Source organism: Adiantum capillus-veneris, chromosome 11, assembly GCF_014529385.1.
Source record: "Adiantum capillus-veneris isolate H3 chromosome 11, ASM1452938v2, whole genome shotgun sequence".
Taxonomy (NCBI): domain Eukaryota; kingdom Viridiplantae; phylum Streptophyta; class Polypodiopsida; order Polypodiales; family Pteridaceae; genus Adiantum; species Adiantum capillus-veneris.
In genome coordinates, this window is record NC_140941.1 from 10650551 (window position 1) to 10665890 (window position 15340).

Consider the following 15340-nt stretch of genomic DNA (forward strand, 5'->3'; position numbering starts at 1 on the left):
TGTCTTTGAGTGATAAACTGGATTGCGAGCCAATTGTATAGCACTTTGACTATCACAATATAACACAGGCGTCTCTTCTTTGATTCCCAAATCTGTTACTAGTCGATTAAGCCAAATTGATTCTTTGCATGCCTCTGATGCTGCAACATATTCAGCCTCTGTAGTAGACTGAGTAACACAATCTTGTAATCTAGAACGCCATGATACTGCTCCACCAGCCAATGTAAAGACATACCCTGACGTAGACCTTCGGTTGTCTAAGACACCTGCATAATCTGAGTCTGTAAAACCCTTTACACTTAGCTCCTGACTCCCATAGCATATACGCATACTCTTTGTAGCTTTCAGGTATCTCAATATTCCTTTCATTGCCTCCCAATGTTTCTTGCCTGGGTTTGACATGTATCGACTTACTACTCCCACTGCAAATGCAATGTCTGGGCGAGTAGCAATCATTGCATACATCAAACTACCCACTGCAGACGCATATGGAATCTTATCCATTTCAGCCTGTTCTTCCTCAGACACAGGACAATCTTGTTTGCTAAGTTTCACATATGGTGGCAATGGAACACTCAATGCCTTTCCCTTCTCCATATTGAAACGTTGCAAAACCTTGTCAATATACTCTGTTTGAGATAACCAAATCAACTTCTTTGATCTGTCTCTCTCAATGCGCATACCAAGTATATGACTTGCCTCACCCATGTCTTTTATGTCAAATGATTTTGCCATCTTTGACTTCAAAGCTGAAATTTCTTCCAAGTGCTTGCCAGCAATCAACATGTCATCCACATACAAAATAAGGATCAGCCAGCTGGCATCCTTAGCCTTCTTTGTATATAGACAGTGATCGAACTCACTACGTTTGTAGCCTTGAGAAATCATAAACTTGTGGAATTTATGGTACCATGCCCTCGGTGATTGTTTTAAGCCATAAAGACTCTTTAACAACTGGCATACCCAATCTTCCTTGCCTTTCTCAACAAACCCTTCTGGCTGCTACATGTAAATTTCCACATCTAAATCACCATGCAAGAACACTGTCTTGACATCCATTTGGTGCAACACCAAATCTAATATGGCAACCAATACAAGAAAGCATCTCAATGTAGTCATCTTGACCACCGGAGAGAAGACTTCATCAAAGTCAATGCCTTGTTCTTGCTTAAAGCCCTTGGCAACAAGCCTTGCTTTGTACTTTGGCTGACTATCATGAGCGGTGATCTTATACCTGTAAACCCATTTACAGGGTAGAGCCTTTTTGCCCTGTGGTAATTTAACTAGCTTCCATGTCTGGTTTTTATGCAGAGCTGTCATCTCTGACTGCATGGCCAATTGCCACTTCCCGAAGTCCTTCATTTGCACTGCTTCCTTGTAACATGAAGGCTCATTGCAATCAGTCAACATGACATAATTCATAGATGGAACAAACCTATCAGGAGGTCGCGTGACATGTCCAGATCTACGCACAATAGGTGGCTGAGGCTCAGCCACAACCTGTTCCACTCTATCCTGTCCTTGCTCCTCTTGAGCCCTGACATTTTGTCTTGCACGTGCAGGTCTATCTTTTTGGAAGACAACTCTTCTAATCTCCTCAACCCTCTTTGGTTTAGAATGATATTTGGATTCATTAAAGTGAACATCATTGCTGCGGACAACCTTTCTGGATTCGAGATCCCAAAGTCTGTACCCCATCTCACCAGAATTACCATAGCCTAGAAAGATGCACTTTCTACTCTTTGGCTCAAGTTTGTTCCTAAATTCCTTTGGAACGTGAGTATATGCCTCACAGCCAAAGACTCTGAGATGCTTGTATGAGGGCATTTTGCCTGACCATACTATCTCTGGCACTGAATCCTTCTGCAAAACCTTGCTAGGAGATCTATTTACAAGATGAACAGCTGTTGATACAGCTTCATCCCAAAACCCATTTGGCAGTTGTGCATTAGACAACATACTTCTGACCTTCTCTTGTATGGTCCTATTCATCCTCTCAGCAACACCATTTTGAGGAGGATTGTAAGGAGCAGTAAGTTCACGTTTTATACCTTTTGACTCACAAAAGTCCTGAAAGGCCTTTGAAACATACTCTCCACCATTGTCAGTGCGTAAGCATTTAAGCTTCTTGCCACTCTGATTCTCCACAAGTGTCACAAACGTTTTGAAAACACTAAAAGCTTCATCCTTGTGCTTGAGAAAGTAAACCCATACTTTCCTCGAGTAATCATCTATAAATGTCATAAAGTAAGAAGCTCCCCCTAGAGATAGGTTAGGCATAGGTCCACAAAAATCACTATGAACAAGTGCCAACTGTGTATCTCTTCTACTGCTTCTATGCTTATGTGGCTGCTGTGTTTGCTTACCATACAGACAATGTTCACAGAATTCAAAATCATTAAATGAAAAGCCGGCAAATAACCAGAACGAGACAAGATTTCCATTCCCTTCTTGGACATATGTCCTAACCGGCTATGCCACAAAGAAACGTTCGGCTGCTCGGTTACATTTATTACATTTTTAGAGACATTTGATACATAAATCATGTAAAGTCCTCCAGACTTTACTCTATGTGCTACTGTCATAGAACCCTTGGATATCTTCCACATGTTCTGTCCAAAAATGGTAACGTAGCCAGCATCATCAAGTAAACCTGTGCTGATCAAGCTCTTTGTAATTGCGGGAACATGTCTCACATTCTTCAGCGTGAAAGAAGAGCCATTCTGAAACTTCAATTGAACATCTCCAACACCTAAGATCTCACATGTCTGCCCATTGCCTAGCCGAACATGATCTTTAGTGGTCACATAAGAGGTAAACCACTCCTTGTTCGGAGACACATGAAGTGATGCCCCTGAGTCTATAATCCAGTCACTCGGTGCATTTCCATCAGATGCTGTAAGAAGAGCTGAGTCCATTGTATTCTTCAAGAAGTAGATGTCTCCTGACACTAGACTGTCATCCTCTGCAACAGTGTTTGTCACATTTATTTCTTGAATCTTCACTGAGGACTTGTTCTTCTCACCATGGTCTTCAGCTTTCTCTTTGCCTTTTTCTGCTTTCCATTCTCTGCAGTCTCTTTTCATGTGACCCTTCTTGCCACAATGGTAGCATTCTATGTCACTCTTGCCTTTAGCACTGCGGGACTTGCTACGAGACTGATTCCTCTTTCCACCTTTGTACTTTTCTTTGGTCCTTCCCCTGACAACTAAGGCTGTTCCTTTGCCTTTGTCCATTGTCTTTCTATTGGTTTCTTCAGTAAGCAGACTTCCTTCTACACCTACTATGTTCAAACCATCTGGAGGTGCAGAATTACTCAAAGCTGTGCGAAAAGTGTCCCAACTTTCCGGCAATGTGATCAACAGGAACATAGCTCTAACAGGTTCATCAAACTTGACACCTTGAGCTGACGACTGACTATAGATTGTGTTGAATTCATTCAGATGATTGGACATAGGTGTCCCTTCTTTCATCTTCAAGTCAACAAGATTCTTAAGCCAGTATACCTGTGAAGCTGCACTGTGCTTCTCATAAAGATCACTCAACTTTAACCATGCTTGATAAGCCGACATCTCGTCTGCTACATTGAAGTAAACGCTTTCTGCCAAAGTCAGCATAATGGTAGAAAGTGCCAATTCATCCATTTCGCTCCATTCATCTTCGTCCATATCTTCTGGTTTTATCCCCTTGAGCTTTATAGGTTTTATCTGCTTCTTTTGTACCAACACGTGCCAAATCTGCTGCTTCCACAATGGGAAATTGGTTCCATCCAGCTTCTTGATATTGTAAAGAGCAGTGTCCTGTGGTCCAGCCATAGCTACGATTCACAGTAGTTTACTTTCCTGGGAAAAATTCGGCAGAGTTTCCCCTGTAAACTAACCTCTGAACCAATATCAACCTGTCAAATGAACCAAGAAAGCTTCAGATTCTGCAGAAATTTTGGCAGAGTCTCCTTTGTAAAATGGCTCTGGTGTACTAAAAACAGACCAAAAACAGCTCAAAAAACCACTGTCTCTCTAACACTGTAAGCTGTGGGTAAACCTGTCCTGCACCTGTACTATCTCTGACTGTCCTGTCACTGTCCTGTAAGCATAGACTGCGACAATGCCTCAACGGCAGTAAAGCAAAGATGCAATCCCAACTGTCTAACTCACAGTCAATACATCCTAGTTGCCTATCTAAGGGTGCTCGAGGGATTGCTCCAAGACCTGTATCACCGAAAGGATCTCAACATTCAAGAATTCCCCAGCTCAATAAAACCTCACTTGACCCTCAACAAAGGCTGTAGTAAATCTGACAGTACATAGACTTCCCACAAAGTCATACATCCACAAATTTCCCACTGTATGCTGTAACCACTGCGGCGGTTGTTTGCTGCGTGGTTCACAGCCTGCAAACCCTCAACAGACATACATCATCTCTGACAATACATCCCATGTGGAAGTACCTGCAATGTCAGGATGAAATCTGGAATATCAAGCAGCAAACACAAGCTACCTGATGAACTAGTGGATGTCGCCTACAGTCTGTGTGTAGATGCGCCCGTGTCGTATGTGACACGCCTCCAAGAATTGTGAGCCGTCCTTCGATGTGTAGACAGCCACAAATCAACACTTTGGGAGTGTCGATATCCTCAGCACCTGCAGTCGTAGGCCGAAAACCCCAAATTTGCTGAGTCGGATCAGCACTCGTCGAGACCACGTAGTCGAAAATGGCCTGCGCAGACCTTTGTCGAAGCCGAACGGTGGCCGAGATGACCCACGAGATTTGGGGCCGTGTCTTCGCCTGTCGAATTTCACTCCAATCTGAGTTGGTGACTCTAGCCTCCTGCAGTGATGCCCCGAGCCTCGATCTGAGCTCTGATACCAGTTGAAGGAGTACAAGCGGAAGTGCGACGCGAGAGAGAGTGCGAGAAGAAGAGCTGGACGATATGGTGAACTCGCTCTACTGTAATGTATAGAGCATAGTGAGTTCTTATTAGGTTTTTACAAAAGAATATGTGTACATACATGGCGACCCGCCCACTTACCTGGGCGACCACATTGGGCTTTATACCCCAACACCATACACACTCAACCGTAGCTGTGAACACTGCCATGTACTCAGCCTCACAACTAGATGTGGCCACAGTAGGTTGCTTCTTGCTCAACCATGATATGCATAAACTGCCGAGTATGAAACAAAAACACTCGTGGACACTCGCGTGTTAAAACAACCAGACCAATCTGAGTCCGAAAAAGCATGTAAGTCCGGTGGCAATGATCCCCCTTGGGATAAAACAAACCAAAATGTAAAGTGCCACTCAAGTAGCGAAAAATTCTCTTGACATCCTGCCAATGCTTAGACCTTGGGCTATGCATAAATCTGCTGACCTGTGAGACTGCAAACTGAATATCCAGTCGTGTTGCATACATAAATAAGCCAACCACCAACAACATTTTAATAAAGAGTGACATCGACAGGATCACCAGCATCATAAAGACTCAATTCCAAACCTGTTTCCATGGGAGTGGCAATAGGTTTGCAATCCTCAAGTCCAAACTTACATAGCAATGTCTCTATGTAACTTGTTTAACACAAGGCAATACCACCATCACACTGCTTAAACCGTATGCCCAAGTAATGATGCAACAACCCCAAATCTTTCATCTTGAAAGTAGCATTCAAATCAGCCTTAAATTTAGCAATATGTTTCCCATTTGGTCCAATGATCAGCAAATCATTCACATAGAGAACGACAATGAGAAGTACATCACCCTCACGCTTTACATAAAGTGTGCTTTCTGTTGGACTGTTACGAAAGCCTCGTTTGACCAAATGAGTGTTAACCTTTTCATACCAAGCACGAAGAGATTGCTTCAACCCATACAAAGCTTTCTTACATTTGCACACTTTATCCTCTTGTCCTTTCTTGACAAAACTGCGAGGCTGCATTATATAAACTTCCTCAAATATGTCACCATTCAAGAAAGCAATAACAATGTCTAATTGATGTACATCCCAACCAAAATGAGTTGCCAATGCACATAGAAAACGCATCATATGACAAGTGGGAGAAAAAGTCTCTTTATAATCTATGCCTTTTCTATGTGCATAACCCTTTGCAACAAATCGAGCCTTATAGCGATCAATCTCACCATCCGGCTTGCGTTTCAACTTGTAAACCCACTTTGTACTAATGGTTTTTTTGCTAGTAGGCAAATCACATAAAGTCCATGTGTCATTTTCTATAAGTGCATCATATTCTGACAACATGGTAGCCATCCATTTTTTTGAATTTTGTGCTTCATCAAAAGACAGAGGTTCCTCTACATCACATAAGCTAGACACATCCAAAGCATAGCAATTTAATGCATAAGATGCATGGCGAGAACCTGAACAAGTACGACTAGACAAAGGTGCATCCAATTTACTGTCACACAAAGTATGCACCAACCATTTTGGCATACTTCTGGCCTGCTCATTCTCAACCCTTTCCTCATCAAGTACTTCATGTACATCTGGATGAGAGTGAGAGAGAGAGAGAGAGAGAGAGAGAGAGAGAGAGAGAGAGAGAGGATTCAAAAGTGAAGAAACAGCTGTTTGCCCTAAGAACAAACTTCGAGATGTACCACAAAGGAATAATGTGAAAAGGATATCTTTTTTAATTTCTAGAGATATGTACCTAGATACGCATTAAATGTTCAAAACGGCAAAATTTAGAGCCGTTTTGACCATCAATGACTCCGCTAATTAGCAAGTTAACCAATTCCTTACACAATCCTTTTTGAGTCGTTTTTGACTCTAATTCTAAATCTAGCATAAGGATTTAACTAATGTAATCAGAAGATACTAATTACTTGCAGACTCTGATACCATATGTAAAGCTATAGTGGGTAGACCAATGAGGCATTCATGGTTGCACCATAGCCAATAGAAAATTAGGAGTAGATTAAAAAGTGAGTTCAATACACAATATATAATGAAAACAACTTGCTTGATTAATTGGAATTGGAGAGAGAGTTACAAGCTTTGGATAGTTGCCATTTATAGGCTCAATGTGGAGAAGGAGTGCATTCGATGATTGGATGGACATGCACCACAAGTGGAAATGGCAAGGGTCATGTGAGCTACCACAAATGGCATGTGGCCATCAAGTGTGTAGCATGTGTGTAAGGAATGAGTAGCATGTGTGAAGCTTTGTAGGTTCCGTAGGAGAAGGTGACTATGCACTTAAATGGTGCATGCTTGGCTTTTAGGGAGTGTTCTCACTGTGAGTGTAAGCTAAGGCTTACGTCAACATTAGCCATCCGGAAGCTCTTGTGATGTCTCTCACCATTGCATAATCATCTGCTTGGCACACAATGACAAAAACTCCTCTATCATCGGCCGTTGCATGTGCAAGCTGCACACATCCATGTTGTTCCATGCGGAATCATTCGATCTAACAACCCATGAATAAGACTCTTGATCGAAAGGAACAAAATTGAAGCATTAATCTCGCAGAATCCAAAGAGATATCACAAATTGTACCGAGGTCATGTGGTCGATGAGGCGTAATAGAGCGTTTTTCGTCTCTTCCTCTGTTTTGTCTGGACTATAATGTGAAATCTGAACACGTCTACCATTAGTACCTAAAACATTTCAAATATCATATGTACCAGGTTCAGGTTCAACTCAAAAAAACACCTAATTTATAATTATATAAGATATCTCATGAATATACCAACTATGTCATAAGAAGACGTACCATATGGTGAGTATATCACTATTGGTAGATCTGATACACCTAGTATTTCAATTTCCATACTTGTCGCAAATCAATGATGTCTTTGGAGGTCATGCCGATCACCTTTCTCCCTAATAGAAAAAGAAGACCAAAAAACAATTTCGTCTCAAGCTATGGTATCTCTATAACAATTTGTACACAAGGGAAAAAATGCATTGAAACCTACTGATTGCTTTTGTGCGGGCTTGTTGTTGTGAGCCTCTAGTCCCTGTGGGTTGCTCAAGTTGCATAGTAGAAGTATACTGCGAGTCACTTAACATCAAAACAGCATCTCGAAAAGCAGTCAATCATCAATTTTGATATGAAAGTATTCAATTCCACACGTGAGATGTAGTTGTCGTATTGTCTCTTTGTGAAACCTGCACACTGGACTCTGTAGTTGTAGGGTTTGCAGGAACTTCCTGAGCAGTAGTAAATTCGAAGGTGGTTGAGAGAGGAGCATGCTGGCGAGGACGTTCTTCTTTGTTCTTAACAACATCGTTGTGTGCCAACTCTTCGTTCGGAGGCAAGATGCCCTCGCTATATTCAAGAAACCAAGGGAGAGACGTACATACGGTCTTCTTGAAGTTGCGAGCAAGTTACAGAAGGGTGAAAATGCTATCCGGACTATTATCATGTAGCAACTTATACAAATTTAGTACACTTTTTATATTAAATTTTTGTTTATTCAACCATCTGAAGCAATTTAGAAACATTAGTTCTCAAGTTGAACTTAGTAGTATTGAACCCTAACATTGTGACACACTTACCTGTAAAGATATTGTTTTCGTGCATTCATCAATACCTTATTCACCTCGTTTGATGTTCCTTTCTTCGTACCAAGCTTGTAAGAAAATGACTTATTCTTGTGTTGTTGCCTGGCATCTTCTAGAAACAAGTCCAAATTGGCACCCTCAATAGGTTTCATATAAATGCTCCTAATCGAGTTGTACAGTCTTGAGCTTCTCTCTCAATCAAAGACCACAAAACCTCAATATGTAACCATTCCCAAAAAAAAGGTTGACTCTCCTGAATCAATATACCTCTCAGGCCAAGCACATAAGCAGTTAATGTTCTTATGAAAAAATATAAATAACCATGTACGTACTATATTAGGAAGAGGATGGGGTGTAGGAGGGCCTCTTTATTTTCCATGAGCTTATGGAGGTGATTAATATTTTGACAAATAGGTGTACGCCATGTGTGCAAGAATGGTGGGTGTGTAAGATATGTGTAAGAATGGTCAAAGGAGGCACTTTTCCCATAACTCCCACATATGATATCCGATTTGAGCGGAGATCATATATCTGCAATCTACACGTTGAGCTCTTTTCAGAGATATGCTACATGATATGGTTTTATCCGCCGCTAGATTTTAAATTCCATTTTGGGGGGAAACTTTGAATTAAAAAAAACTAACGTTTTGTCTGTTTGAGTTCAAAAGCTGTCCTTTGATTACTATCTTAATACTAAAGCTTTGACTTCCTTAAATTGCCAAATAAAGAGGCCCTCCTAGACCTCATTCTCTCCCTAATGAATACAAACTTACTGCATGTACTTAATCAAGACATGACAGAGTAGAGACTCATTGTTCATGGGGGTAATCGATTTAAAAGTGACCTTATAGCCATCCTTATTCATCAAATATACCAAGGAGTTGGAGGTGTCTTGAGATAAGTTGTCTTAACATTAGAATGGTAACCTAACAGGACATAAAAGTGTCCTTTCAGGGTTTTGGGAAAAAATTCCAAAACCATAGTAGATCCACTCATTTTGAAAAATCCTTTCATGAGCTTATAGTTCAATAACTACTACATATGGAAAAAATGAGAAACTTGTAATTTTTCTCATCCCTTGGTCACTACAAGCTTCCAAAGTTGATGGACCAGTGCATTTTGCCCAAAACAGCAATTTCTTACGGTTGATTGCATATAAATAAGAGTGGGGATTTTTGTAGGACATGAGATAAAATGCCCCGTTAACTTCAATGGGTTGGTGACCAAAACATATGGTTGCTTTTACCTCACTAATTTTTTTTTTGGGCAAAAAAAATAGGTACAAAAAAGCTGCATTTTTGCCATTCTGTGGATCTATCATCAAAGTTTCTATAGTCATGCTCAATACAGATAATATATACATGTTTTCTTCGTTCCCTTTCGGCCTTTGGATTCAAAAGGAGCCATGGAGCATGTCAAAAGGATAATGGATCTCTTACAATTGGAACCTTGGGGGTAATGATAAAGTGCTAAATACAGCAAACATGAAAAAACTGGGTTTAGCATTATGACCTCAGAAACCCATAGAAACTACTTAATATCTAGCCAAGTTTGTAGTCTATGATTAGATATGGTTACTACCTACAAAATACACACAATTGACCTAAGAAACTAGCAATATTGAGAAAGTTATACTTGCTACTCTAAAATGTATCGTATTCTTCAGCAATCAAAAAACTCGACCATCATCATATACTATGCTATATAGCATATTAGGTCCCCCAAAACTCAAGGAAGATTAGCTTTATGTTATACATTACACTTACACAATCAAAATTGAATTTGGATATCAAGAAAGCCACCAAAAAAATCATAAAAGTGCTAATTTTGGCCAAAAAACAGGATTATGCAATTCTTGTAAATTGGTCATAACTTTCAATTTTAACACTTAGCTCTCCCTACAAGCATCAAAACATGTTGATAACTATGAAGGCCTAACCTCTAGCCATCTAAACGTCACAAACATGAAGTTTAGAGTGGTATAGTTGCCAAAAATTGAAAAAAAAGCCAAAAACAGGACCTATTTTTTCACACAGTTTAGGTTCAAAAATGTTGTGCAAGAGTAAGGTTAATGATGAGATCGATACTCCAAAAAAAATGCTAAGTTTTTTTCAGCTCGTAAGGCAACTTTGTGGATATATAGCACCTAGAATATCATTTTCATACTCTTCAAATAATTCAAGCAAAATGGTCACATAACAGGACACAAAAGTGTCCAAGGACATAAAAGTGTCGTGTTACCATTCTTGTGTTAAGGATCATATCTTTCTTAGTTCAATCCGGGCTAATCCAAACATTTCTTTCCTAGTTTACAAACAAGTGTCCGATGTTTCTTGGAAGAATACCCTTCCGTTTTCGGTCTATTCAATAATTCCTACTTACTTTGTCCCCTCTTTAACAGATGCAATGTTATAACTTAAAAAGAATTTGAACTACTTATGAACTTAATTTTCAACCAAGACCCACATGTGACTGATCCAGGATCTGTTGAAGTTCACGTTCCCAAACTCTCATCCGAGGGTTTGCTGCTCGGACCGGCCTTGTGATCATGTGAAGCCCTGGTCCTCTTTGTGTTGCTATCATCCTCTTCTGTCGACTGATTTGCCCGGATCCTCTTGGGAGCCATGATCTTTATCATTATAAAAAGATTTCTAACCATTAGGTAATTTACCAAAACTCGAACTTACCATAGAATTTTCATAACGTACTTCCATGAATTTCCTAATTCCTTTTTACTAAAAGCGCAGTACAGTTTATCGGTTTATAATATTATAAGTAGATTCTTGTGGGTTGATATCATTCTCGAGATCCCTTATACCTTAATTTAGCCCTAAGAATCTATGCCTAATTTTTGGAAACTAATCTGCTAGCTTTTTCTTGTAGTTTGTAGTTAGAATTAGTAACTTCTTGACATAGTAATTTTCTAACTACTTATATGCGTAAGATATTTTTATCCTAACTTTCGTATAATATTTGTGAGCTCCAGTAATTATCTTATAATATTTTGAGTCGATTTCCTAATTTTCCTCTTTTAAATAAGATAAAAAATGGATTATCTTTTGCTTAATATTTCTTAGAGTAATTATCTCATAAAGATATATTTATCCTAGCGTTCTAATATAGTAATATATCTCCAAAAAGTATCTTAGAAATTTTTAAAGTAAATTTCTAATTATCCTCTTTACTTTTCAGTTAAACATAGAGTATTTAAAAAAGGATAAGTAGTAAAATTGATATATTAATTATGAGATAATTATCACAAGTTTTTGACAATTTATTATTTCTTTAAAATTATCTCACTAACTTGTAAATATATTTACTAATAATCTTGCTTAATTTTTAGATAAAAATAGAGTATTTAAGTAAGAATAATTATTAAAACCAACTAACTAAGTATAAGATAATTACCATAATTTCTTAACACTATAATCTTTCTTTAAAAATTATCTCATTAACTTTTAAACACATTTACTAATTATCTTACTTAATTTTCAGCTTGAATTTTGAACTAATTAAAGAATTTTGATATAATTATTATAAGTTGTTAACACTATAATCTTTCTTGAAAAATTATCTCCCTAACTTCTAAACATGTTTATTTTGCTTAATTTTTATAATAATTAGCAACAATAATAAAATAATTATGATATAATTATCATGGATAATTAACATCATAATTGTTTTTTGAAAATTATCTCACTAACTTTTAAACTCATTTTTTAGTTATCTTGCTTAATTTTTAGCTAAAAATAGAGTATTTAAGCAATGATAATTAGCAAAACTTATTATCTAATTATCAAATAATTATCACAAGTTTCATCTTTCTTTAAAATTACATAATGATTTAATAAACTATATTCCTTTTTTAAAAAAAAGACTAAAACTTGATAATTTTTGCCGAATTAAATATTAAAATTAATTTAAAAATTACACCATAATTTTCGTAGCTTTCTAACATTGTGTACAAGCTCAAAAAAATAACTCGTAATTAACTAAACTTAATTATTTTTCGTTAATTTTAAAAAAAATTAATTTATTTTCAATCTTAATATAGGCTATATAAGTAATTAGATTATTAATTATAGTTAGAGATTAAGTAATTACTAGTGTAATTAAAATATAAGAGAATAATTAATAGTAGAGAAAGATTTATTCTTTCCTAATTAGCTATATAATTAAAAAAAAATAGACATAAATTAACATTCATTCTATTAATAAACTTAGATTAGCACTAATTACCTTGATTAACCACTAGAGGTTTGCTCTTTGAGTGATTTTTTAGAAGAGACTCTCTAAGTACGAGAGATTTTGCCAAGGTCTCGGAGTCCGACTGAAAAAGTGAAGCCTAGGGCTCTATTTATAGGTTTCTGGCAGCAAGGGCCTACAATTAGCAGTCCAGCTCTCCAAGGTAACCTTCAGCTGCTCCTAGCACCCCCTACTGCTATTTTTGTCCATAGCAAGTTGATAATGTCACCTTCTAACATGTGCCCAGCTTGGTTGGTGAATTTTGCCATTTTGGGTGTATTTTATGCTTTTTTTGTAAATATCTGGTAATCATGTGTTAGGCCATGTGACTAAATATCTTCTAGGCCATGTAGAATAATTATCTTTTAATGTTTCTAAATTTTTAATTTAATTAAAGTGACCAAGAATTCTTTCAAGGGAATAGCAGGGTCAATTTTTGCCTGAATTGAGTTCTGAAAATTTTTGGTTATAATATTGTCGTGCTTATGATTCCAAAAATACCAATTTTGGCTGCTTTTGAGATAGTGGTTTAACAATTTGTTGGTCTACTGTTCTCAATTTCAGATCAAGAGTTGCTTTCCTAATTCCTGAAAGGTGGAAACCTTACACATTTAGCATGTATAGCAAACCAATAAAGGTAATGTATAATTTTGCGAGTACTAAGTAATCAAATTAATTGCTTGTTGGAAAATATATTAGCCCATTAATGCACATTATTGTGCTCAACATGTCAATTTTGTTGGACTCGTCCACCTTCACGAGTTACACTTGTATTTTTAGGTGAAGCGTCGTCGTGATATGCCAATGTTGCACGTAGTTAATTTTAAGCAATACATGGGAGACTCTAACTACCAAATGTTAACATTTTAAACAAGAACACATATGTTTGCAAAACTCTTATCTAGGCTGTTACGCAATGGTCTACATCAAAGTGCATAACATCTTCCTAGCCAAGTTTCTCCATCAAGCGTTTGCAATTTCATACTTAAAATTTCATTGGCTAGCAGCCATAGTGGGTCCCATTGCTCCATGATCTTGTTGTTTACTACGATTGATAGGTAGCCAAATGCATCGATAAATCAAATAAGAAAACCTTTGGTTTCAAAGTGTCCCTTGAACAAAAACATTCGACCAATAGTTGCAACCTTCTAGGATTCCATCTAACTTGCCTTGCCTTTTTTAATTTCACGAGAGGAAAAAGCAACACCCATGGTAATGGCATGTCACACTCATCCTGGGTAAAGAATAGTTAAAATAGGTTTGAAGAATAAATATAGATACATGGAAAAAAATACAATTCAAAAAGATTATTTATTTTCAATTTTGTGAGATGGGTTAAAAGAATTTCTTGCCAAAGAGTTACGTCTTTATTTATGGAAAACTCTTCGTTCGCATTAGTGTCCTCCTCAATGTACGCTTTTAACTCTCCTTGTGAAGCTCTTACTTTGAATCCGTTTTTGCTACTTGTTTTCTAGCTAACCCTTTTGTAATATTTTCCTTCCTCTGGTATATGTGCGAAGGATTGACAATAGTAGTATGCAACATGGTCTCACTCTCTCCACCTAATTATGACTGTGTTGGCATATTGTCACGTGACACATCCAACCCTATGTGTCCGTGGACAAGCCACAACATGACCAGGGTTCAGTTCTGTCAAGTCAATCTAGAATAGGAAGTGATCTGGCACTTTTGTGAGTTTGTTCGCAGACCGTGCATGACCAGTCACTTAGATTCGATGCATATCCTCCGGTTGCACACAGCATGATCATAAGCATTCCCATCAGAATCCATCAGGGGAATTTTCCAGTGTATTAGACCTATTTTCCCTATTTTTGACATTTTTCACTTATTATTTTTTAAGTGACTTTTGTTGGAAAGTAGGTAGGGTAATTTTGCTAAGTTGCATATAAGAAAACCTATCGCTAGCACTTTCTGGTAGAAGAAGCAGCAGGAGCACCTTGCTCAACAGACAACTTCTCAGCAAGACCCCCCCGTCAGAGACTGATCAGCCCTAGCGTTTTTAAATGGTGCAAGTCTGCTAGCGTTTTTCAGTTTTCAGCCGTACGACTTTGCAGCATAGCCATTGTGGTAGCAGATCCTTACCGCGTTGACTTGCCCGCACGACAGACAGACCCTAGCATTAGCAGAACTGCAGGAGAGCCAACGTTTTTGCATCAGCACAAAGATCATCCCTAGCGTTTTTGGATCTGCCAGACAACTCAGCGTTTTTGCAGATCTTTGCAACGGAACCTCATTAAGTACCAGCGTTTTCAGTTTTCAGAAGTCAGCAGTAGAACCCCCGAACCTCGCAGATCCTCGCCGCACGGTCAGATTCCGCGAAGTTTACAGATTCAGCTCGAAAAACACAGATTTCAGCATCTGCGTTTTTAGTGCGTCGTCGTCGCATTGTCGTCATCGACATCGTCACCGACATAGAGTCAGAATTCAGCAGATAAAGATTTGCAGATTTCAGCCCTTAGCGTTTTTAGATTTCAGTCTGTCTCGTCGTCGTCCTCATCGTCGGCAAGTCTAAGCATTGTAGAGATGTGTGCAATCAATAGTAGACCGCTCT

General features: G+C 38.2%; 1 protein-coding gene across 1 annotated transcript in view; it reads left to right on the plus strand.

The window, feature by feature from the left end:
* LOC147446880 (uncharacterized) overlaps positions 1-15340 on the plus strand; it is a 55299-nt gene that overhangs the window by 18327 nt on the left and 21632 nt on the right. Inside the window, exon 2 of the mRNA XM_086522823.1 lies at positions 13333-13405. Coding sequence (XP_086378949.1) covers positions 13385-13405 — 21 coding nt within the window. The 5' untranslated portion in view covers positions 13333-13384. The remainder of the gene's footprint in view (positions 1-13332; positions 13406-15340) is intronic.